This window comes from Pleurodeles waltl, chromosome 3_1 (assembly GCF_031143425.1).
Source record: "Pleurodeles waltl isolate 20211129_DDA chromosome 3_1, aPleWal1.hap1.20221129, whole genome shotgun sequence".
Classification (NCBI taxonomy): domain Eukaryota; kingdom Metazoa; phylum Chordata; class Amphibia; order Caudata; family Salamandridae; genus Pleurodeles; species Pleurodeles waltl.
In genome coordinates this window covers 1,278,516,397-1,278,542,970 of record NC_090440.1, presented here as the reverse complement: position 1 = coordinate 1,278,542,970, position 26,574 = coordinate 1,278,516,397, and the positions used below count along the sequence as shown (strand labels likewise).

Below are 26,574 nucleotides of genomic sequence, written 5' to 3'. Positions count from 1 at the left end.
TGTACTTTACCCCTGCTAACCAGTAGAAAAGCGCTCTCTCCCTTAAACGTGGTTGTTAGAAATGGGGTCTCTAGTTCGTTATCTCAGAGGCAATGTGTAAAGTATTTACACACACACACACACACCACATTTAAAACATTACAAAAGTACTCCAGCCCGGTTAAAAAAAATAGCCAATATTTATCTGAGTAAAACAAGACCAAAACGACAAAAATAAATCCAACAAACACAAGCAAAAATACACATTTTCAGAGATTAAACCGTAGTATCGCGCTTAGAAACACAATTGCTCCAACTGGGGTTATCAGGATGCCTTGACGGAGTCCTTCCCAACAGTCCAACAGCGCTCATGAGGGAGTGCGGGCTGGTCATGAAGTTGCACGGATCCCCAGGTACAGTATCTTGGAAAACTAGGAAACAAAGACATTAGGCAGAGTCGGGAAGGTGAGACGTCGCAGGAGCCTGTGCAGCGTCAGTTCCATACTGCTACTGGGGAGGTGAGGCATTGGTTCCTATCTGCTAGATAGGGGAGGTGAGTCGTCAGTTAATTACGGTTGCAGGGTAGGTGATGCTGTGTGGGTGGCGAGGCGTTGGTTCCTTATGACAAGGGACGGTCAATGAATCCACCAGGTAAAGACGTGAGGCAGCGACTTTGCGGTGTTGCTATCACACCACGGGGCCACAAGTGCTGTGGCAGGACTTTAGAGGTGCTGTGGCAGCGTTGGGCTTGTGGCGTCTGTTGTGGTCTTTCCACTCAGTGGGGACCATGGCTCCGGTTCAGGCAGAGGCGTGGAGTCGGGCAGCGGCATCGGTTCCAAAGTCGCTCTGGAGTTGATGTACTTGTTTTCTTCTTGGTTGCACTGAAGCTCACTCCCAAGGGCCCAGGAACTAGATTTGGCTTAACTTGGCAAGTCAGGACGCTGCAGGGGAGTCCAGGTGCTGGCAGATGAAGTCTTTGATGTCTCTGAGACACCTTAACAGGAGGCAAGCCCAGTCCAAGTCGTTGGAGAACCTTTGGAAGCAGGATGTAGAAAGCAAAGTCCAGTCCTTTCACTCCCAGGACAGAAGCAGCAGGCCAGCACAACAAAGCAACAGTCAGACTGGCAGTCCCTCCTACAGCATCCAGCTCTTCTTCCTGGCAGAATGTCCTCAGTCCAGAAGGATTCTAACTATGTGGTGTCAGAGATGCAGTACTTATACCCATTTCTGTCTTTGAATTATGCAAACTTCAAAGAGAAGCCTTTGCAGAGCACACAAACCTGCCTTTCCCTGCCTTGGCCCCAGACACACTGGCCTCCAGAGGGTAGGAGACTGCTTTGTGTAAGGACAGACACAGCTCTATTTAGGTGCAAGTATCAGCTCCTCCCACCACTCTAGCTCAGGAAGACTCATCAGCCTGGTGAAGGGTCATCAGGATATGAAGGGCACAACTCAGCACCCTTTGTGTGACTGTCTAGAGTGAGTTCAGAAATTCCAAACTCCTTATCTCAGTCTGCTCCAAATAGGAAATTACACTTAAAAGACATTTCAAGGCAATCCCCATGTTACCCCATGGGAGAGATGGACCTTGCAATAGTGAATCAAATTCTGTAGTATTTCACTACCAGGGCATGTAAAACACAGCAGTACATGTCATACCTTTTAAATACAAGGGGTGACTTACATGTAGTAAAAGGGACGGTTTGGGCCTGGCAAGTGGCTGCACTTGCCAGATTGAACTGGCAGTATAAGACTGCACACACAGCCACTGCAGTGGCAGGTCTGAGACATGTTTACAGGGGTACCCATGTGGGTGGCACAATCAGTGCTGTAGACCCACTAATAGCATTTGATTTACATGCCCTGAGCCCACGTAGTGCACTTTATTAGGGTCATATTAGTAAATCAATATGCCAATCATGGCTAAACAATCACCAATACAATTTAGACAGAGAGCATATGCCCTTTGCACTGGGCAGCAGTGGTAAAGTGCCCAGAGTCCTGAAGCCAACAAAAATAGGTAAGAAAAAATAGGAGGAAGAAGGCAAAAAAGTCTGTGGATAACCTTGCAAAAAGGACCAGGTCCAACAGTGGTAAAATTGGTATACACCTAATTTGCACATTTAATTTATTTATAACTCCCTAATAAATGGTATTCTATGTATTCAGGGCCTGTAAATTAAATACTATAAATGGGATGGGATAGTATACAGTTTTGGTAAAAATTTTTGAAGAAGGAGCAGCTCTTGGACCAGGCAGCCACTGTCCCTGCTCAGGCATGGATAGATAATTTTTCAGCCCTCTACGACTGTGAGAGCCCTGAGCCTATATCACATTGTACTCAATGGGAAGATAGGCTTCTAATCATTTGGGAAGCAGTAAGAACTGCAATTTTATCCCTGCTCCCAGGCAAGGTGCCAGGTGAGAGCTGGGACCCAGGAGACCTATTGAAATATCTTGTTGAATTATGGGCCCCTATTCTCATCATACATATCAATGTGGTCATCTTTTTAGAAGCCTGGTGACAGTCTGTAATAATCCCAGTATGTAAAAAAGGAGATAAGTTATCCGGCCTGTTACAGGCTAATCTCTCTTGTGTTACACAGAAGTCAAAATAATAGGGAGTGGTTTCTTGGAGAGACTGACTAGCTGGGTCAACTGGAATAACATCTTGCCTGACCTTCAGTATGCATTTAGACCTGGAAGGGGCACTGTAGAGCAAAACCAAAATCTGTATCTATTGATCTCCATATACACTGTGGCTAAAAAACAGTTCAAAGACTTGACAGGGATGGTCAGATATTAAACTAACGGTGAGTACACCTATCCTTTTTACTTAAAAAGAGGTGTGCGACAGGGCTGTGTCCGTGCTCTGTTCTCATTCATTATGTGCATTAATCGTTTGGAGGGTGTTGGACTTTTTTCCTTCTACAGGGTCATCTCTAATCTTTTTGCCTCCTATTTTTTCTGACCTGATTTTGTTGGCTTTTGAACTCTGCACACTTTATCACTATTAACCAGTGCTAAAGTGCATATGCTCTCTGTGTAAATTGCATTGTTGATTGGTTTATCCATGATTGGCATATTTGATTTACTAGTAAGTCCCTAGTACAGTACGCTAGAGGTACCCAGGGCCTGTAAATCAAATGCTACTCGTGGCCTGCAGCACTGGTTATGCCACCCACATGAGTAGTCCTGTAATCATGTCTCAGACCTGCCACTGCAGTGTCTCTGTGTGCAGTTTTAAACTTCCAATTCAACTTGGCAAGTGTACCCACTTGCCAGGCCTAAACCTTGCCTTTTCTTACATGTAAGACACCCCTAAGGTAGGCCCTAGGTAGTCCCCTGAGTAAGGTGCAGTGTATATTTAAGGTAGGACATATACTAATGTGTTTTCTATGTCCTGACAGTGAAATACTGCCAAATTCAGTTTTCACTGTTGCAACGCCTATCTCTCTCATAGGTTAACATACCTTTAAATATGATTAAAGTGTAGATTCCCTTTGGGAGCAGATGGACATATGGAGTTTGGGGTCTCTGAACTCACAATTTAAAAATACATCTTTTAGTAAAGTTGGTTTTGAGATTGTGTGTTTGAAAATGACACTTTTAGAAAGTAGGCATTTTCTTGCTTAAACCATTCTGTGACTTTGTCTGTTTGTGGATTCCCGGTCTGGGTCAGTTTCACAGTTGGGTTGTTTGCACCTCTCTCTAGCCTGCATATCCTGATGAGCCATCTGTGCTAGGAGGGACGGAAGGAGTGGTCACGTACACCTGAAAGGGCTGTGCCAGGCCTCACATAATGCAGTCTCCAACCCCCTGGTGTGTGTCTGGGGCCAGGCCTGGGCAAGGCAGGATCTCACAAACAAGAGAGACTTTCCTTTGAAGTAGGCCTACTTCAAAGGCAGAAATGGGTATAAGAAGAGCACCCAAACCCCTGGAAAATTAGATCACTTCTGGACATCAAGAAGAACCTCTTCCTGGAGAAGAGCTGAGGAGAAGTGCTGCCCTGCCTGGGACTGTGCTTTGTGGAGCTATCCTGCAGTTGTTGCTTCTGCCTGTGCAAGGGGACAAAGACTGGACTTTGTTGTGCATTCCTGCTTGTGAAGAAATCTCCAAGTGCTTGTCCTGAGCCTCTCTCCTGTTGTTGAAGTCTCAGGACCATCAATGACTTCTCCTGCCAGCACCTGGACTCTCTGCTGAGACTCCTGCCCTGCCAAATGGTGCCCTATCCAGTTCCTGGGGCCTTGGAAGGTGAAGCTGTCAGACCAAGACTGAAAATCCACGCACAGACTGCCATGCAGGGAAAATATTGATACACCTTCCGAGACGCGCCTGGGAAATGACGTGCTGCCAGCTTAGCGGCTGAAATCTATGCTCCACCTGCATCGCGGCTGGGAAATCGACGCACACGGCTGGAGAAACTACGCGCAACACCCGCTGACAGAGGCTGATAACATTGCAACCCACACAGCGCGGTTTTGCTGATACTGTGCGGCAGGATTTTTTACGCAAACATCACTGGCTGCGGAAAAACTACACAAAGCCTGCCAGGACCCGAGGTGCCTGTACGGATCGACATATCGCTCTCCTGCAGTGAGGAAAAACAACACACGCCAACCCAACCGGAGGAGGAATGACGCACAGTCTCCCTTGCGAGTGAAAAATCGACGCATCGCTGACCTTTTCCGACGTACACTCGCCTGTGCGGTGCTATTTTGACGCAACCCAAGTACTTTTTCATGCTAACAGCGTTAGCACTGTTGTTCTAAGGATTTAAGACTCTTTTTGCTTTTTAATTCATAACTTGACTTGTGTATGGTAGATTTTTGTCATTTTGGTCTGGTTTTGTTTAGATAAATATTACCTATTTTTCTAAACCTGTGTCATGCCATTTTGTAGTGTTTTCACTGAATTACTGTGTGTGTTGGTACAATTACTTTACACATAGACTCTGAAGTTAAGCCTGCCTGCTTGTGCCAAGCTACCAAAGGGGTGAACGGGGGTTAACTGAGGGTGATTCTCCTTTACCCTGACTAGAGTGAGAGTCTTTGCTTGGACAGGGGGTAAACTGACTGCCAACCAAAGACCCCATTTCTAACAGAGGGGATGCCCTCCAGTAGCAGCATAGATGTTCTCCAAGTCAATCTCAGGCCGATTCCTTTGCTTTTATACCCTGACAATGGAGTTTTAACTGCTGTTACAGCCAGAAGTCTTTAGCAGCTTTTAGATTTATTTATTGCCTTTATGGATGATATGGCCCTATCCACAAACGTAAAAAATCCTATGTTATGGTGGTAGGTCCTAAAAATATGAAAAGTGTTAGACTTTTAGCCCAGGGGCAGACTCTGGGCAGAGTTGAAAACATTTCTCCTTTTTAGGGATTTTATTAAACTCTAGTATCAGTTTTCAATCTTTGATTTTTAAAAAAATGTAGGGTGCCTGATAAGAGCTATCTCCAGCTTGAGTGATTTCACCGGTCATCTTGGGTTCAGGCCTCTAAAAGTAATGCTGGATGTGTTTAAGGCATATGTATTCTCATGGCAACATTTGGGAGTGAGATCTGTGGCTACGCCGCTATCGAAAATATCCAGGTCACGGAAAATATGTTTTTGAGGGGTCTTTTAGCTGTGGGACAGAGCACTCCAGTGGAAATTGTACATGAGGAACTAGGTATGAAATGTACTTCTGATTTTATTTGTGTACGACTGCATTTAGTTTGATGTTCAGTTTGGTAAACTTCAGGTTTCTTAGCTTTATTATATACAATCAACTTTTAACATCTTAGGGAGTCCGGGCCTTTTCTCAGCGCCTAAGGGAATTAGGAAAAACATACTGCTTGGGTAAAGCAGGCCTTTTCCCTCAGGACAGAAGCAGATCAAGAGGCCTTAGTTTTGACCAAGCAGTCTAGGAGATCATACGTAATTGTCAAATCAGTAAAGGGAATTGAGCCTTATCTACTTTTGGAGATGCCCCATCTTCATAAGCATCTTTTGTACTATCTCAGACTTGGCACCTTCCATCAGCTTTTGTTTTCAAGTGTGATATGGCATAAACCATCTAATCTGCCCCCTTATACATGTGAAAATGTATCAGCTTGTGTCACAATGCATGTTGTGCTTATCTGTCCCAGATTTACCTCTCTTGGCTATAAGTACATTAGGCTTCTTTTATTGTCCATGGGTTTAAGACAAATTAGACCAGGGTTTTTATATTTACAGCTTTTATCCATACCAAAACTTTGTCTTTATGTGTCTTGCTTTCTGGTTGGTGTTTTTAGGGCGAGTTTTCAGTTTTCAAGCTTGTTTTCTTTTTCTATAGGCCACATTGTTTACTGGAAGCCCTTTTAGGCAGTCCATTTTTGCACTTACCGCTTTTTCTCAGGTTAACTTGAATTACTGATGTTTTTTGTTTTTAGGTATTTTGAAATGTGTTGGGTTTTCACCATGTGTGGATTTGTATTAGCTGTTTTTAATGTCCCTTGCTATATTAATTGGTTTGTACACTTATGTTATTTTGCACAAGAAAGTGGACTACAGCATTCATTGTGCCACCCACTAAAGTAGCACTGTAAAACTTGACCTGCCACTGCAGCCTATAGTGTAGTTCTAAACTGACATTTTAACCTGGCAAAATAAACATTTTGCCAGGCCTAAATCTTCATTTTTAGTACCTACAATTCAACCCTAAGGTAGGCTGTAAAGGTTTGTAGGGTAAGGTGCATGATATTTAAAAGGTATGGCATGTGTCCTGACAGTGAAAAACTCCTAAAGGTATTTTTCACTCTAGCAAGGCTATCTCTGTCCCATAGCTAATGCTGGGTTACCTCATTACACTCATGAAGTGTATTGAAGTGATAACTTAATTTGGGGGAACAGATAAAAAATTACTTTTTCCACTAATTTGAATTGTAATTGTTTAAAATCCTCTATAGGGGTAAAGTCAAATTTTATGTTACTATTCTGAAAATGCCGCTTTTCTGCCTAAAGTAAATGTGCATTTCAGCCATTGTCTAGGGCCAAAGCCTGTTGTAGCTCTCCTGTTGTGTGATGTGTGTTCCTTCCAGATATGGGAACAAAAGGGCCTTCTGTGTGTGGCAGGTTGTTCCTTTCCCGAGCAGGATGGCCTGGGGGTATGTAGTCGGCCCTTCCTGAGCTACAAAGGGTAGCCATGACACAGCCCACGACCCTCTTGAATTCAAAGGCTGCCTACCCTGCCACTAACAAGTGCAGCTCACACTGAGGCCTATCTGCCTTTGTTCCCCTAGACAGACTGAATATAATCCAGGAAAGGTGTAAGGTTATACAAAAGAGGCATCCCCCACCTGTAGGCTGGTACTGAGTATAATAATGACACCATCAGAACCCCTCAACTGAACACTCCTGGACCCGTGAACGATTCAGAAGGACTGTCCTGTTGGTTAAAGACGGAAAATTGGGCTTGCTCGACTTGAGTCCTGGATCCCCAGAAGTGAGTTCAAGGTTTTTATGGCTGACCTCCTGTTTGTGCTACATGAACACAACAAGCTTCTAGAGATATTGCCTGCAATCTCCCTGCTGACCAGCACCAATTGGACCTGCCAAAGCCATGCTGCTGGTCTCTGCTGGAGTGAGTCCTCATCCCCAAGAGGTGCCCCTGGGTCCTGGAGCCTTGGCTGACATCATAGTGTAGTCCTCTTACTCAAGACTGCAACTAGGTGGTGAAAATCAAGAAGTCTGGGGCTCTTTCCGAACCCATGTATCCCAGCAGCGTGAAGTTCCAATGGTGACCTTCTTTTCATGCTAAACAGGGACCGCTCACATATCCTACCAAAGTGAAGCTCCAGTAGTGACCTGCTCCTTGCCCCGACAACAAACTCCTTGTGGCCCAAGGCAATATGATGCTCCAGCTGAGGTTTCTCATGTGTACTTGGACTGAAAGAATATAAACTCTCACTGGGACAAACCTAGTCTTTGTATCGGAGCCGTGCTCCATCGAGGTTGGCCTGAGATTATTACTCTGACCCGATCCGGTGCGACCAGATCACTGCAAGTATTGCCATTTTGGTGTCATTTTATTTATTAATGTTTACTTTATTTTTCTAATTTGGTTTGGTATTTTCCTGTGTTGTATTTTCACTTTATTGCTGTTTAAGTGATGGATAAATACTTTACACATTGCCTCTAAGTTAAGCCTGACTGCTTTTGTACCAAGCTACAACAAGGTTAAGCACAGGTTTATTTAATGACTGTTATGGTTTACTCTAACAAGGATTGTGTTTATTACTTGAGTGGGGCTCTCACCCCCTTAGTTAACCCACATTCTTACAAGTAGTTATTGTCATATGACCATTCTGAAACACTGGGTTAGGGCAGAGACCCATTCATGAAACATACATTACCTTTTCTGCTGGATTAACTAGTAATATTCTCAGATAGGTTATTAAGAACGCAAGTGTCAGAACCCCCCTCCCCACACTCAGCATCTGCATGCGGCCCTCGAAAAGGGAACATTACCAAACCTTTGGAGAGGGAATCAAAGAGCTCCACTGCCTCAACTTAGCACCTTCGTTTAGATAACTGAGGGACCAAATCACCGTTATGAATGAACTATATACACTTTCAGTCAGTGAAGTGCAATTTTGTACTGACATTTGCATCAACCAACCAACATTTACAACAGACCCATAAGTGCAAAAAATACACTTTCACTGATTTCCCTATACAAAAGTTGCATTTTTACACTAATTAGCTTTTTGTTGCAAACAGCATTTTAGCTACCCTGAAGCTAGAGCAAATGTCCCTGTAAAGTTACATTGCTTCTTCGTTTACTCAAGGATGGTGACCAGACAGAAGGGGTAGAGGTATGTACTTGATGCAAGAGATGCAGCTTGTTGTGTAGCTCCTACTCCCAGTTCTGAAAGCCTGGTGTAGGGCGAATGGTGCAAATATGAAATAAATGCCACAGATGACATTACAACATGAGAGGTATTGCCGGATTAATTCAGCTGAATGTTGCTGTTGTTTAGCGCCCCAATTCTGTGGAAACTTCTGAGCTACTGGTGTACCCCAATGATCTGTGGTCGACCTTTCTGTGACACTTTCCTGACATTGCAGCCAAGTGGAAATTCCAGATGACAGCTGAAAACCTGCTGTTTGATGTTCGCAGACCCCATTCAGAGGAAATGTGACCACCTTTTACACTGTTTGAAAGCATCAAATGAGAACTAAGAGTGAGGATCCCAAAGGTGATCCCAGATCTTCTTCCCCAGTGCCTCGAGGTCTTTAGGGAAACTGAGGAAACTGAGTCACCAAAATGCCAGCTGCAACAACAGTGTCGTCACACAAGCAGGCACACACACACTCACACACACACACACACACACACACACACACACACACACAGGTGAACACACCCCCACACACACTGTTCGATCTCCAACCAATGCCACTACATGGTCACCACATGTCCAGCTCTAAGCCACTCAACAGCTTCCTGTTTGCTGCTGAGGGTTAGAAGCATGACAAGGCAGGACAACAACTGAAAATATATACAGCACTTAAAGAAATGTTTACTTTCTGTAGCTCCTGCTGCCTTCATGACAACTGAAATCAGGAGCAGCAAGGACAATGCCAGCATTTAAAAAGGGCAAGCAAAGGACAGTGGCGGGTACCTCTAGCCACCAATAATTGACCCCAATGTGTGCCTCCCTTCCCTGCCTTGCACTACAGCAGTGGTTCCTAAACTTTGACTTCAGTGGACCCCCACTTCATCATTACTGGAACCTGGGGACACCCACTGAATCAATATTGGAGCCTGGGGTTCCCCACTGAGTCCTTACTGGAAGCTGAGAACCCTGTCCTAAATAAATTGAATAGGTTGAACCGCAAAACAAGACACAAAAATAAAGAAGCTAGTGTACATCAAATAAAAAAACAAATAATAAAACATTCTATTTAATTCACAATCAAAATTTTAATAGGAAGGTTGGAGTTATTTTAAATTCAACTGAGGCCACTCATATCCATACTATATTCTGTTTGATGAACTTGAACTAACCAGAGGACACTGATTACATTTGTAGCCTTCAATTTCACATTTCTTCACATTCAGGGAGTGTTTTAAAATCAGTTGTACTTTTTGCTTCTTTATTTATATACATTTTATTAATCTGTTAATATTATTTAATTTTCTAAGCAGTCATGGACCCACTGAGTTGGCTTTATGGACTCCCAGGGGTCCCTGGACCACACATGAAGAACCACTGCACTACAAGAAAACACACGTGTGGAACATAGGCATTTGGGAAAGAATTTGATTTGCACTACTACATAAGTGTCACAGCTGCTTTAATGCACTGTTGGTAATATGTAGTTATGACAACTCAGTGTCAAATCCTAGCAGTGAGCTTATATGACACCACATTATGTCACATAAGAGAGCATTGCTGCATGCTGGCACACTGGATCTGTTATTTTTAATCATCTCTGGGTGGGGGGGGCACATTTTCTGTTGCTATTATTGACATTTGCTGTCGGGCATCCTCTACTCCCAGGAGAGGAAAAACTTGACCCCAAAAGGGACATGATAAGATTCTTCCAAAGGAGTGAATTGATGAATAAGCAACACTGAGAGGAAATTCCAATGGGTACTCTTAGCCTTGAAAACAGGATGTACCAGAGTACATCGCATATTCCCACAGTGTGGTGCTGTGGGAAAATGTCCTCCAGGCACAAATCTGCAGAGATGAGAGTGGCTACCATGTGCTTCCCCCAAATGTAAGTCCAGTCCGACAAGTGAAGAGGGGCTGTACAGGAGAGGGGATTCTCTCTATACCACTGCAGTGTCTCACTTTATGAGTACGTCAGAGAACAGTGAGAGGAGATTCAAAAATGTGGTACGCACAAAGTGTAGCTGCATCCACTCTAACTTCAACCCAACTGTTGCACTAACACTACTTAGTTACCTGGAAAACATAGGATAAATCCAAGAAGTTAGAAAAAGTTTCTTGTGGTGAATGGAAGTTGTCATTGGAGAATTTATAGAAGTAGACAGAGTTGGAGATTTAGGATGCTTTCAGGATGGTGGAGGCTGGGTCAGCTAATAAGCCTAACATTTGATTCACCGTCTGAGCTGTGGCAGGATCCATAAGATGGTTCCACTCAACATAATAAAAGAAGTTGAGTGGAACTTGGTTAGGGAACTTAGGGAATCGGATCAATACAACTGAATCACTTAAATTGGAAGAAAACCTATGTAGTTATCTATTCAGTTATCTATGTAGTTATGTATGCAGTCTTTAGTGAAACATAAAGTAAAAACCACAGTGGATAGTCATCTACATGGGTGATGCTGGAGAGTTGCAGCCTCCGTTGGAGGGCAGTGAAATTTATAGATCAAAAAAGAAAATAATTCAAATACCAAATGATGAGTCTGACCACATAAAAGCTGAACACGAGACATCTGACAAGCGTTGCCTAACAATTCGTGGTTAAACGAGAAGAAACTGCACACTAACAGATGGAGGTCACCAAGCTGTTACTATTTTTACTTAGTGACCTACATTTAGTTTAGCACTGCGACTGAGACCCATACTTGCAAGGAGTCACAGAAAGACCTGACTCAATAATACACGTGTTGCTGGATTTATTTTACACCTCATCGCAAGCGGCTGTGAATACAGGGATTGAGGTCTGTGAAAAACAGACCTCCGACCTTGCATTCGCAGAACGACTACTTTTTGTTTTAATTCCAACCTCTGTCCCATTTAAGGGAACAGCCTTGAATAAAAAACTAAAAGAAACATTCTGCAAATGGCACTGAGGGATCCGATGGTTATCCTCAAGATCACGGCCTGCTCTACTATTGCCCGTAGCTGTGGTCGAAAGAGTGGGAGCTGACTATCATGGCCAGTTTCCACTTTGCTCATCAGTACCACTTGCTTTGAAGGGATGGTAACCTGTCACCTGGTTTATGATCATAACACAATGATACATGGCATTGAAAATCAGAACGAGCTCGAGAGGGAGGCACCAATTTTAAGCCTCCAGTGCCTTATGATTTGCAGTGAGTTGCAAAGGGTACTCTCTGAGTCAGAAAGGCATTTCTGACTTTGAAGGAACATTTTGAAGATGGTGACTTGCTGTTTTGCTGAAAAAACATGTTATTTTTACAAATCCTAGGCTTTGAGACCATAAATAACACCATGATCGCTCAAAGCACCATCAGAGTCCTTTGGAGAAGACCCCACTGATAGAGCGTAGGCGAGTATGAAAGAAACAAAGCAAGCTGACCAAGTATATTAAAGGCACTAATGCTTTTCATGAAAAGATTAGAAAAAAACTCAGGAAAAGTTTTTCATTGTCGATGTTAAGAGACTTTCTTCAGAGGAACCCAATCAAAAAATGTAGGGCCATGGAAGGAGTGTTCTTCGCGTACAGATTGTGTTGGTGGTGTATGGTGGATAGAGCTGGGCTTTTGGAGCCACAATTAGTAAATAAAGTCTGGTTTTCATCGTGCACCCAGTGAATGTCTATGATCCCAATTTACATATAATAAAGTTCAATGGAAGTTCTTTGCACGTTCCATGTTCATTCTGAAAACCCTGTTCAGTCACAGGACAAGCCCAACCTCAGAAATGGAGGGAACAAAGACATGCAAACTCAACCTGAACATTGTCCTATATCCCCTGTGATAGAAAGAGACACACCGGAGGTTCTTCTGCTCCCGGTCCCGGTGTGCACTAACTAAACTTCCGTTTCTTTCGTGGACTAATACATTTCCAGCCATTGCAGGTGTTAGCTAGGAACAGGAAAACCAAAACCAAGGCCTCTCACAATGAATATGCAATATATAATAGCGTATGGAAGTTTTAATCATTTTACATTTTACAATCACTTGAGATTTTTTTATTGATGCCACTGTAGTTTCATAGAAAATGTCAAAATGAAACTACAAAGGCACAATGCTGCATAATTTGATATTTCACCCAGAAAAATACATAAAACCTACGTGATAACTGGATGAGCAATTGTGAGTTACAGGATACCTTAACTGCTTGGGACATTCACAGACGGATTTGTCCCTGCCTATTTTCGATAATCCGACGTTTGTGCCAATATTGCAGGAAGTTTGCCAATAGCTATTCTGCTCCTCTATAAACTGCTCACCTGCAAGCTGTCAAGATCTGCTGCAAGGGCGTCATAAACGTGGCATTTTGCACTCTCCCCTTGAGTAAACACTAAGGATTAAGCATTTACCTTGCTGAAGCAGGTATAAAACCATGGGCAGTGGGCTGCCGGGATCTCACTTGCCGTGTGTGCAGAGGGTCACCCAGACCTATTTTCAGAAGGCAGAAGGCGCCAAGTAAGTTGTGAACATGTTTCAATCTTTTTTTTAAATGAACCTCCCTGACATTGGATTAAGGGAGACAAAATGTTCACGGTGCTAACTTTTTCCAAGTGTTAAACGACGCACAACACTCTGGAATGCTCCATAGAAGGGGTCTGATGTTGCTGAAGAAAGGCCGGGAGTGCAAGGTGCTCCTGGAATGTCAGAGTGTGGTGGGTGGAAAGATCAGCCTCTCAGGAGAGCCACAGGGAGGAAGAAAGCACTGACTTGGTACAGAGAAGTCACCCAGGTGTGTGTGAGGTGTGAGTGTGCGTGTGTGTGTGTGTGGGGGGGGATGTTGAATACCGAAAGAAGTTCACGCTGCATGTCCTTCTGTAACATAAACAACAATTAAAATGGCTGGGTCAGGCATAACGTGTCTGCTGTTTCTTCTGATGTTTTTACAATGACTCCGTATCCCAGTGGGAGGGGAATACGTTGGTCTCGTGTAATTGCAAAAGGTTTATTTTTCAAATACCATGTTGTAGTACTTCTACACAATTTAATACCACTTTACATTTTTAATTTTATCCTGGATTACAAATGCAATTATTGTTTTTTGATATATTGTAGCACTCTCAATGCTGTGACGCCGATTCAAAATGGTGACAGAGTCGAAGGGAGGGGGGAAACAGATGGGAAGTTAGACTGTGGCTTCGTGTCATGTCAACTGCACCCTGTCTGAGGTATAGGGGGAGAGAATTCATGAGTTTACCATCAAACCTATAACTTCTGTCATCAAAGCTACACTGATGTGGGGGGTTCTCTGCGGTCATGGTGCCTTTCCGGTCAGATAATAAACATGCCTTGGTATTTCCCAATCTTTTGTGCAATGTTTCACTTCCCACGTTCAAGTTAACAGGTGACAATCGTTTTGAGCTTTAGTCTGTATAAAGAAACATTCTTGTGTATGTCGCAACTTCTTATTGTTTGTAACAGGCTCCCTGGAGAAGCTCTAGGTTGAATTAAAGCTTTAATGTGGAGCGAATTTGGACAGATGACTGGTGGTTGGTAACTTTGATCACTTTCCGGATGCAGGGCCTAAAAGAGTTGAAACATGTAGAAGTGAGGGAATCTGAAAGGAACCCAAGCATCTGTAAGGCCATCCTTAAGCTTCACTTAAGGACAATTTCAAAGGAAGGACACATTGCTGGTATTCAAGGGAAATCAATTTTGGGGATAATCAGGCCCATATTTATACCTTGTTAGCGCCTCATTTGCGTCATTTTTTTACACAAAAGCAGCGCAAACTTACAAAATACAATTGTATTTTGTAACTTTGCGCCGCTTTTGCATAAAAAAATGACGCAAATGCGGCGCTAAAAAAGTATAAATATGGGCCTCAGTCTCTTTGAGGTGATGGGAAAAAGAGTCAGACATCCATTTCTGCTTCTTCATTTTGATCCCATGATATGACTGTAGAGCTTTGTGGGTTTATCATGAAGTAAGAGGTGATGATCTTTGCCGGCTCTGGGATCCAATTAAGGTTTAACGATGTAAGGGTCTATGAATTAACATGGCTGGAATCAGTGATTTGGGCCAATAATTCCACCCAAGCACCATGCAACTAGAACATTTCATGCCTAGAATGGGAAGTAATGTGATGGCCCTTGAAGTATCATGCCATTTAATGCATGCACTAATTCAAGGCCCGTGTCCGCGCCTGAAACACTCCTGCTGAAAGCAGGAGCAATTCTTGTGCAGAAACACAGGAGGAGAAACGAGATGTGAGGTCACAACTAGTAAACATGGAATGGGATACACTTTTTACCCACTAGCAGATGTTACAAATTATTCAGTGTTTTTATAATTTAGCGACTGTCCGACATCAATGTGTCTATGCATTTAGTGGTCAGCCAGTTGGACGAATGAAGGCCCATATTTATACTTTTTTTGTGCCGCATTTGCGTCACTTTTTGACACCAAAGCAGTGCAAACTTACAAAATACAATTATATTTTGTAAATTTGCGTCGCTTTTGCATCAAACAATGACACAAATGCGGGGCATAAAAAAGTATAAATATGGGTCTAAACATTTTTAGTTTCTGAACTTCAAGGGTTCAACGAGTGATATCATGGATATGTGACATTTGCAACGTGAGCTGATATTAGAGTTTCTCTTAAATACTTAACCATATGATCTTCGAAAGCTGAATTTTTAATGCAATGATGTTTAAGTTGTCATGAATACATTTATTTGACCAAGCTTGAGAGGTTGGAGACTTGAAAGTTGTAAAGTTATTAATCCGTGAGCATTACATAGATTTCTAAAATATCAAGAGTGCTGTTGATCTACGGTGTTTAGAGGCAGCAAAGAGGTTGTCTACACTGTGCAAAGTCTATGTATTAATGTAATAGACATTGGTTTACATATAGCGTGGACACTACCACTTGAGTTGCAGACCCTTTTGTATTGAACTTTCAAGAGTTACAATAAATGTGAAAAAGTAACAATATGTTGGAGATAATTAATCAAAAGGAACTGGAAATGATACCTATGGAAGAGTAATTTGAATAGATGAGTCTCCTATAATATGTGGAAGTAGGTAGATATAAGGGCATTTCTGCTGCTTAATGGGTTGGTGTCTTCTCAGAACCCACCACCGACTTCTCCAACTAAATAGGCCTTGCATATAGATGCTTGAAAGGGTGGCCTGTTATTATTTGCACACGTAGAAGCATGAAGCAAAACATATTTTTCATAGCACTGTCCTCGCCTGGGGTAGCACCAACAGAAATGGAGCATGAATTGTGACAAAATAACTATAAATAGTGGGGTCCCATATAATATGAAAGAGGGACGTTAGGGATACGATTCGTGCACCTGTTTATGTCCTTATTGGTCAGGGCAAATGTATTTGTGAGTTTGCCACTGTCTAGTTATGCCCTCCTCAAGTGTCTTCCTTCGCCCATCATAACTGGAACAGTTGTAGAATTGCCACCTTAAGAATCACCTCTGTAACACAAGTTGTTAAGATCAGGTTCTGTGGCTCTTTGAAATTTTGATTGCATGTGGCTTTATCCCTTCCTCCCCTTCTTGTATCCTCCCATAATGATAGGTCAGTGTGTTGCAAGCAATAACGGCAACAAGGAAGAAATTACACAGTGAGAATATCTAGTCTGTGCAATAGGCTGCTCACAGAATATAATACTAATGCATGCAGTACATGAGCTAGAAAATGCTGTGGCTCCAAGAAACACGTTGCTTCTTTTTTTTGGAACACAATTGTATGTGCTTGGGTATGTTCTCCCTTTCAGCCTCATTAAACACACAGAAGATAAGGGATGCTTGCAGGTAGTCTAAGCCATTACAGTGGCTCAGTGTAGCATTGCAACCCATAGTTTTTTTTTTAGCTCACTTTGCACTCCAGACAGAGGCCTATCTTATGCAAATCAGTATTGACCCTGCACCTCATGGGTACAGTCCCTACCAAACTGCCAGGTGAGACCCCCTCCTGAACAGAAGGCAGGCAACCACAGCTTGTTAGACCTCATAAGTAACTTATAGCTTGGATTCTGTGAAACAGTAAGCAAAAGACCTATGATATTTCCTTGGCCACTAAGGGAATGACATCAAACACACAAAAGGCATTTGGGAGGAATGCTTGCAAAAAGGCTAAACCACTTGAAATCACTTTTAGTAGCATTCCTCCAACTCACTGTTCTTTTCTTCAGGCTCACCCAATGGAAGTTGGTCAGACTCTGGCATTCTGTAGGACCTGTCCCTTTTATTGATAAGGTGGAAGGTGGAGGCAGAAGGGAGAATAGGTGATAAATCTCCACCAAATGGAAGTTTATACAGAGTTAGGGGTGAATACAGAGCTGCATACACCAAAGAGTGGGACGGATGAAAGATTTTACAAGGTGACCATGAGGGAGATGTGTTTCATTCACTAAATGTCAGGAATAGCGTCTGGAGAACTGTTTTTTTTAATCCTGACTTTACCAAATTGTCGAATCCTGGCTAATTTAATTTGACCTTTCTGTGACTTGGTCCCTTATCTTCCCAAACCAGGAGTGCTTCGAGACACTTTGGGGGTCATTCTGACCCCGGCGGTCTTAGACCGCCGGGGCCAGGGTCTGCGGGAGCACGCCGACAGGCCGGCGGTGCCCCGCAGGGCATTCTGACCGCGGCATTAAAGCCGCGGTCAGACCGGCAACACTGGCAGTCTCCCGCCAGTGTACCGCCGCCCTATGGAATCCTCCAAGGCGGCGCAGCTAGCTGCGCCGCCGAGGGGATTCCGACCCCCCCTACCGCCATCCAGTTCCCGGCGGTCCGCCCGCTGGGAACCGGATGGCGGTAGGGGGGGGTCGCGGGGCCCCTGGGGGCCCCTGCAGTGCCCATGCCACTGGCATGGGCACTGCAGGGGCCCCCGTAAGAGGGCCCCTACAAGTATTTCACTGTCTGCTTGGCAGACAGTGAAATACGCGACGGGTGCAACAGCACCCGTCGCACCTTCCCACTCCGCCGGCTCGATTACGAGCCGGCATCCTCGTGGGAAGGGAGTTTTTCCCTGGGCTGGCGGGCGGTCTTTTGGCGACCGCCCGCCAGCCCAGGGAAAAACTTAGAATACCCTCCGCGGTCTTTCGACCGCGGAGCGGTATTTCGGAGGGGGAAGTCAGACTTAGAATTACCCCCTTTATGTCCTAGAATCAAGTGACATATAATAGCCTGAATGTTTACAAATGTTTACCTGTCTTTCTTATATTCATGCAGAATTCTAAGATGCGCCTGGTTCCTGCCCTACTCCTGGGGCCCCTAGGGCTTCTGATGGTCGCTACAGTGGCGGCAGCCCTTACAGAAGTCTCCGAGGAGGAACTAGTTCCGTTAATTGGAAACCGGCATGTCATAATGGATAAGAAGGCGACACCTCTCCTAAACATACCAAGGGGCAAAATGATCCTAGGTAAATACTTACATGTTATCATTGCAATTTAAAATTATTCTAAATATTCTTCCTGGTACTTAAGGGGGAAGGTAAAGCCAATCACGGAGAAGAAATATCAGCCAACTAAAGAAGGACTATGGGCCAGGTCCAGCAGGACTGACGTTAGTGCTGTAGCCAAGACACGGCAAATGAGCATGTCTTTATGGGTATTACCATGAGTTTAGAGGCAGTTCACTCCGTGGCAGGCATTGTATATGTGTTGTCATAGAGTATGTGGCCCAAGGACACACTATGCTCTTATCACAGGAGGAATTCATCCATAGCACTGCATGTGCTGGTGCAAAGGCAGACACTGACCAACACTTCCCTCACTTGAGCACAACATATTGGCATAAATACCACTAGCTTAGAGGTGTCCAACGTAGGTGAGTTAGGGCCATAACCAAGACAGATTTTCCTGTAACACTAGGTACGTTTAAATACAATGAATCCAATAGAACTCATTTACATTGTCTTTACATAATTTTGAAACGTTAGGTCTGACCCTCCTGACACAGGTGGTCATTCAGGTTGGTGGGAAGGGCCAGTAAAATCTAGGTTGTGCTTTGTACAGTTACTTATGCCTGGGGGACTGAACCAGGGAAACAGAGTGGCCGGTGAAAGAGAAGACCTATGAAACAATAACTAACAGTACTAGATATTGACATGCCTGGTTTTTAATTAGATCAAAGAGATGCATGCTAAATGGAACTGATCTACTATTTAGTATTTGAAAGGGTGAACTCGAAATTGTCACCTTTGCCTGTTCGGCACTGAACAGGGTCAAAATATAGCACTCTCCCTTCTGCTCCTCATACCTCAACCAGGCTCTTTCCACTGTCTTCCTCTCACTTCTTTCTCTTCCTTGATCTGGCCAACCACTCATCGCCAACTTTTCGAATGTGCCACCTATACGCTGCTTTTTGTTTATCATATTGTATTCTGAGGTTTTGAATGGGGCAGGATACAAGAGCTTCTAAGCACTTTCTTCTAAAAAAATTAACCAAGGAGCAGGAACGACCTGGAACGTAAGTGAGTAAGGTTGCTTAAAAAAGCCACATTAAAAGAGTCCTCTAAATTATGCCAATGAGGATGGAAATGTTCTAGCGACTAAGGGTCCCAATTGAAGTGGTGTGGTAAACCTGACAAGAGGGCAAGTAGGTTTTCCATCTGAACTGGGATTACAATTGTTGCATAATTCACGCAGTGAACTACAACTGTTGCCCTGTGCAAATTTCTCTGGTTCAAACGTGGCAACATTTGTACAGAACAAAAAGTCAAGATTCTCAGTTTTCAGCTCAAAAAGGGGGAAGACGTATGCAGCTTTACCACGTTTTGCCCCCAATCTGACACACAGAACTCGGATCGGGGCATGATAACGCATTGTGTAAAACCCAAGCCCCTCCCAATTCCCCAAAGCTGACTCACCGGGTGAGGATTTCCACCATTTTTCAACCATAAATTCCTCTTCCAAGAGTGAAAAGTATGGCAGTTGGGCATCTTCCTGCAGGTGTACAGTTAAGGGGAACAGCCCTACACGCCTTCTCTGTGGGATTATCTGCGAAAAGGGTAGGTGTAAGCCTGGGAGTCATCGCCTTACTCTTTTTAGGGTTGCAGGCCCACATTGGGACTGAAACCCCAGAGGGATATCACCAAGCAGAGGGATATTCAGTGTCATCGTGAGTGATCATAGCTGCTGCTGGGCTGGGTACAGTGAAGTGGTTTTTCACTGGATGACACCTTTTAAGAGCGTCCTGTCCAGTGGGGTTGGGGGTTGCGGGTTAAATGACGATATATTGCTTCTATAGTGTCTCGCCTGGTTTTTCAATTCCTCACATGTTTACTTAGTTCCTCCCCCACAGATCTCATTCTAACCTTTCACTCTTTCTGCATTTCTCGCTCTCTCCTTCTGTTCCCCCGCTTCCCTCGCTCTGCCCATCCATCCCTCCATATGCCTTACTTTCTCCTTTCAGTCCATGAGCATCTCTTGCTCTCTCCTTCTATCTCCTCTCAATGTCTCTTAATCTAGTGCATTAACCACTTTCTCCCACGCCAGCGTCAACATAGCTCGCTCTCCCTCCTTTCAATGCTCTGCTTGTCTCGCTCGGTCCCTTCACCCCTTTTACGTTTTCATTACTCTCTGCCTTCACTTTCTCTGAACGTGCTATAGCCACTCTTTACTCGCTACACACGATTCACTCGCTCACCTCACCACATTCATTGGTCTCCTTTTTTCTCCCTCGGCAGATCTCATACTCTCTTTAAACCGATGCCTCTTTTCTTTCACCTATATTCTTGTCTCACCTCACTCTCTCACATTACTTTTACTGCACGTCTGAATCCCTCCCAACACTTCGTTTGCACGCCTTAGTTTTGTCTCACTCTCTTTGCAAATCTAGCTCTCTTCTTTGACTTCCTCCAAGTGTCTCCTTCTCTCTTCCATTCCCTTTGTATGTGTGAGACCCTCTCACGTCTCTGCGTGCCCCTCTCTTAGCGTTTCTTCCTCTTCATAAACTTGTCTCTGCTTTTACTGCCCCCCACATGCTAAATACTCAGTTTTCACATATTCTGCCCATCTCCCTCCCTCCCTTTTCTTCCTCGTAGGCCTCGAACTCTCCTTTTCCTACGTGCGACTGTCTGCCTCTCTTTCCTTTCACTCAGGCTACCAATATGCAAAAAACGCTCTTCATTTTGAAAAAACGGACTGACCAAGATCATCGTACTCTGAAAGCAAACAGGCTTGGGGTGACTATACGATGCCGATCCCCTTAAGGACCTCTAGCAGATATTAAAGTATTCTGAAGGTGCATTCTCTAGGCTGGAGGGTCATCATTTCCATAATCGAATTAGGCATTAGGAAGGGCTGGAGATGGCAATAACCACGGTTAAAGGTCTGAACCCGAAGTCAAGGGCCTATAACAAGGGTGAGAGCCTTTAACAACTGTTATAGCCCAATGCAGATGGGCTATAATGCTATTAGAACATTCCACCCACTGATCCTTTCCAGGTACAAAACCTGGGCGAACAGAGATTTCTATAGAATCTACAGTATCACCGGCTCTCATTGTAAAAATGTCACCCACATTTCCTGGAAAGGTCACTTGGCTGTTAAAGACACTGGGAAAACGAAAGTGGCCAGTTTGGAACTTGGGGTTCTCTTTTTGTCTTCAACTCACCGTCTTCTGTGGACTGCCAATAACACTACAAACCAATGGGAAAATAGCTTCTGCTCACAAACATTTCCATCATACAATTCTCTCGTGGGCCTTTCCTAGTGAGATAGGGACTCATTTCAAAATCCATCGCATAATTTGCCAATTTATTGGGAATATTATACTGAAAACAAATAATATATGTGTGTATTTGAGTCTTCAGGGATGCACCTGTTGGAGAGTTCACGCCTCTTTGCAACTCTGCTCATCACCTATCCGACTCCCACAAGAATCCAAAAACGTTCTTCTTTGAGAAGGATGAGGCAGGCACCTCATCACTGCAAAGAGAAAAGTGTTTATTACGGAATGTAATGCGTCATGGCCATCCCGTACGTTCTGGCACCAGATAGAGGCCTTACCTGGGGCCGAAAGTAAACAAAAGAGCGGCCATACTAGTTGCATAGCATCAATATGAACAACACAAAGGATATATTGTGATTGACAAAACATATATGAGCACGTGATTGCAATAGCAATCAGACTTTCCAGTTGGGAAAGTGATTCATACATCCAAATTCAGTACAGTACCTCCCAACAATCTAAGAAAATCATGATATATTGGTTTTTATAAGTAGGTTAACACAATACAGTGAATACCAACATCACTACCCAGCAACACACATGGTGTGATGAAATCCTGGCCATGGCTCACTTTATTTTCCCTCCTTTGTACCAATGCACAACATTCTGCAGAACTAAGAATTTTCCAACAGCACCATACCATGAATGAATGGCTGATGAGGAGCATGAAGAGATTGCAATGTACTTGGGGCATATTTAAGAGCCCCTAGCGCCACCGGAGAGCACTTTTCGTGACGCTCTGGTGGCACTAAGCATTGCTCCATAATTACAAAGAGGTGTAACGCCACTTTTTTGTGGCGTTACGCCTCCTTCTAAATATAGGCCCCTCCGATGCAGTTTTCTGCGTCAGAGGGGCATGCAATGGGTGTTCCACAGCAACAACCATTTCTTTTGACGCTGCCCCAGATTTACGAGTTGTCATAAACCTGAGGCACTGCCAAAAACTAACGCCATCCCAGGTGTGGCGTAACATGGCAAAATGAGGAGGAATGCTTTTATTCCTCCTCGTTTTTTGCTTTTTCTATATGTGCTGCTCACATAGAAGAAGCAAAATGCCATAGAAGATTGTTTATGTGCAGGAAGGGACACCTTCCTGCACATAAACAATCATTCAAAATGATGCTTTGGTACTTCTATGTGTGCTGCATTTTGCAGCACACATAGAAGTGCCAAATCACCATTATAGATTGTTTATGTGCAGGAAGGGACGCCTTCCTGCACACAAACAATCTACCCCCTCAACGCAGACATCCTTGCACTATAGTGCAAGGATGCCTGCGTTGGCACTAGGTAGCTTAATTCAGCACCAGCGCAGGGGGAAATGCAGGGGTGGGCCGTATTTCTCTAATTAAGGCGCACCCCTGCGTTTTTAAAGTGGCGCAGCGTGGCGCTGCTATTTTTGTTGCAGCACTGTGCTGCGTCACTTTAAAATAAATATCGGCCTAGGTGTGGTAACTGTCAGCTGGTGGTAAGCGAGCTCAGTGCATCTAGCTCCTGTTGCAGAGATCTGTGTGTCACCTTCCTTCCATGTGAAATCAATTGAATAACTACCATTGAATTGGGCTGAAAAATCTATTACTTTGAGAGACTAATCGACTTGATGATTTGCATACATGGTTCTATCAGTTTAAATCCCTAGTTTGTGCCTGACACTTGGAAATACTCTAGTTTTATGTGCTTGTTGGTGTTCATTTGATAATTGTAACTTTAAATTGAACAACATGATCTTGATGGAAAATGCCCGTGGTTTTTCGTAGGAATATATGCAAGCTGATGTGCAGACAAGAATACATGTCACTGATTGCAATCTCTACAGTACACTTGAATTATTGTAATAAATGTAGCCTTTGTTGTTCCTTTTCACAGAATACTTCCCAAAAGACTGCAGAGACGCTTACTTGCGTGGCCAAAGAAGCAGTGGACTCTACGTCATTAAGCCAAAATTTGGTCCCCCGCTGATAGTCTACTGTGATTTGCTCACAGATGGAGGCGGCTGGACAGTTCTACTGCGAAACAACCGTGATGAACAATTGCAGTGGTCCCAACCATGGGACTTCTATAAATTTGGGTTTGGGAATCCGACGGGCAACCACAGGCTCGGCAATGAGTTTATTTACCTCCTAACCAGGCAGAATGGATTCTCCGTCCGGTTCTCAATTGTTGACTCAAAAGGGCAAACCCGTAATGCTGACTACCATAGCTTTAGAGTGGATAGTGAGAGGAATGGGTATGCTCTGCGCCTGGGAGACTATTCCGGCAATGCTGGTGATGCACTTACTGTCATGAATGAAACCGGGGTCCACGACAACATGAAGTTCACTACCAACGACTTGGATAATGACAGGTGGAAACGCAACTGTGCTGAGGAGAATGAAGGTGGCTGGTGGTATGACAGCTGCCAGTCTGCCCTCCTCAGTAGTGATTTGGGTATTTATTGGTCTGGGTTATGTGATCGGTCTAATCCTTGCAGGTCAGCCACAATAATGATCCAACCCAACAAAAAAAATTGTGAGGCTGACAATAATCCAAATGTTGGGGTACCTCCCGTCCACCTACCCAAAATGCAGTGAGTCTCCTGACAACATTTGGACATCTAGTGACCAATCACACTGTGAATCCAGATGAACTTTCCAGTCACATCAGAGAGTGGGAGACCACATTCATTTATTGGCTTGGGAATTTTTAGAAAATGTTAGAAAATGTACAATTGCCTTACACAAGTGCAAAAGTCCTCACCATATAAAAATTGGGTAATGATCACTTCATGGGCAACTGCACAGTCCACTCAATGGTGAAATCATTTAAGAATTTAAGAATGCCGATATATCCTGTAAGAAAGACATTACCACAAAACATTGCTTTATCGCAGTTTGTGTGTTCTGAACACTTCACAGCTTACCTCGTTTACACGTTGTTGTATAATTCAAAAAATCCACTGTGGGTCGATGCCATTATTTGTAAAAGTGTGTTTCCCTTTCCTTGTTTGTGAATTTTCCTTCGTGTGAGCCATAAGTAGAGCTCTGGCAAGAAAATAAATGGATTTGTCAACTGTGTACATAATTAAGAGGATGTTTCAGCACTTGCAGTAAAAGTTACTTAGTTGATTAACTGTAGATGGCTTAGAAACTCAATAAATGAGCACATTTGAGGTCTGCCTCATGTTTCTTCATTTGAATGTAATGTGAGTTGTCTTTGAAAAGTATTGTGGTGGTGGAAACAGGCTTGTTAGTGTGTTTTGTTTGTACTGATTTTTTCTAGAATTGAGGATGGGTTTCCAGGTCAAAATTATTAATCTCCAAATTACAAACTATTGATGTGCATCCATTGGTATCGTGTGGGTAGTATGGCGGAGGGAGGATTTGCACAGATAATTCTACCAGTACAAATCCCCAGTCTCTAAATAGTGTTCCTGACAATATGATGAAGCACACCAAGAGTGATGTTGGGTTAAGCGCATAAAGCAAGGATGCACAATGTAGTCCCATAAGGTCCTGATTCATATCAGCTTCGCGGGAAATCCAAATAAAATAGAAATCCCTATGATGAAACTGGATGAAAACTTACAAGGTCAGGGGTTATCTTGAAAATCAGGCATGGGGCCGACCATCTTGGATCTACATTGGACACACTTGCCTTGTAGCATTGCTACATGTTCATTCAATGCTAACATGTCTTATCTCTTCAGTGGTTGTCCCCTTTGGCTCCAAATTATTCATTTAGTGGCAATACTTCTGTATTAGAGGTTATTCCCTGAAGCACTTTAATATTGAGGACAAGCAAAGACGGACTGGCTTCAACGCATGAGTTAGATGTGAACACCGTCTTGAATGTTGCGACAAACCATTGGGCCCTCAAGACTCATGAACTCAGGAGAACACATTAGCTGGCCGAGTCTATATTTTTCTAAGATATGAAATGGAGTCTGGTGAGTTAATATAAGGTCAAAGGTCAAATTTAACTTTAACATTTCGTAGAAAAGGCATTTGCCTCAGTGAATAGAGTTTATAGCTCGATAGATTCAAAAGAGCAAAGGCAATGGAAGGTTTCCCATGTGGAATAAAGTATGAATGGGTGCAATGAGTGAACCGGAATTATTTGGCATTATTCTCTGCAGGCTGATTTTAAATAACGTGCCCCAGATATGCATGCAATATTAAAGGCATATTTACATTGTTTTGACGCTGGGCAGCACCACAAGCCTTCTTACTGCGCTATCCTCCATCAAAAGAAAAGTGCAGGAATGAGCCTTATGTACAAGATACAGCACATTTCTGTCCTTTTCCCCCGTGCTGGTGCACAATGAGCTGCCATGCGCCAAATCAGGCACCCTTGCATCAGGGTTCAAGGGTGTCTGCGTTGCGGGGATGATTGTTTTTGTGCAGGAAGGGACGTCTTCCGCCACAAAATCAATCACCAGAGGCATTGTCCTCTTTCTAGGTCTCCTGCAAAATAGAGGAGAAATAAAAGTATTTCTCCTTGTTGTGCCACCTTTCTCCTGCTTTTAATGCATTCCCAGGTTTACAAATACTTGTAAATCGGGGAATGTGTCAAAATCCATGGGTGTTGCGTGCAAACACGCTCTGCAACACCCATTGAACTCTACAAGGCCATGTAAAGCCAAGTAAAATTGCTTCGGTGGCCTGGTAGATTTGGGCTTGTAGCTTGCATTGTTGGTGCGTCAAAAAAGTTATGCAATGGCGACGCAAGCCGCTTGTGAATATGGTGCTTAACTTATAAGATTGTGGTGTCAACATCAACTGGGTTGATGCCTAGCCTATAAAAAGAAACACATGGATAATACTTAAGCCCAAGTCTATAATAAAAAATGATTAATTAATCAAGATACTAACAGGTTCCATCTATGAGCGTGCAGTTCGCAGATGTATTTGTACTTTTGTTTAGGAGTTTTGCACCAGTACATGTTGAATCACGAAGAAATGCACTGATATTAAAGAGCGGGTATTGGTGCTCGAGGCAAATGGATTATCGGTAGCGATCTATAGGC

The 26,574-nt window shown here is 43.6% G+C and overlaps 1 protein-coding gene across 1 annotated transcript; it reads left to right on the top strand.

Annotated features, from left to right (window-relative positions):
* The first annotated feature begins 13,225 nt into the window (after window positions 1-13,225).
* Window positions 13,226-24,717, top strand: LOC138285089 (fibrinogen-like protein 1-like protein). Its single transcript, XM_069224611.1, has 3 exons — window positions 13,226-13,323; window positions 18,066-18,255; window positions 23,436-24,717. The coding sequence occupies exons 2-3, from the start codon at window positions 18,075-18,077 to the stop codon at window positions 24,137-24,139; spliced, it is 885 nt and encodes a 294-aa protein (XP_069080712.1). The 5' UTR covers window positions 13,226-13,323; window positions 18,066-18,074; the 3' UTR covers window positions 24,140-24,717.
* The last annotated feature ends 1,857 nt before the right edge of the window (window positions 24,718-26,574 follow it).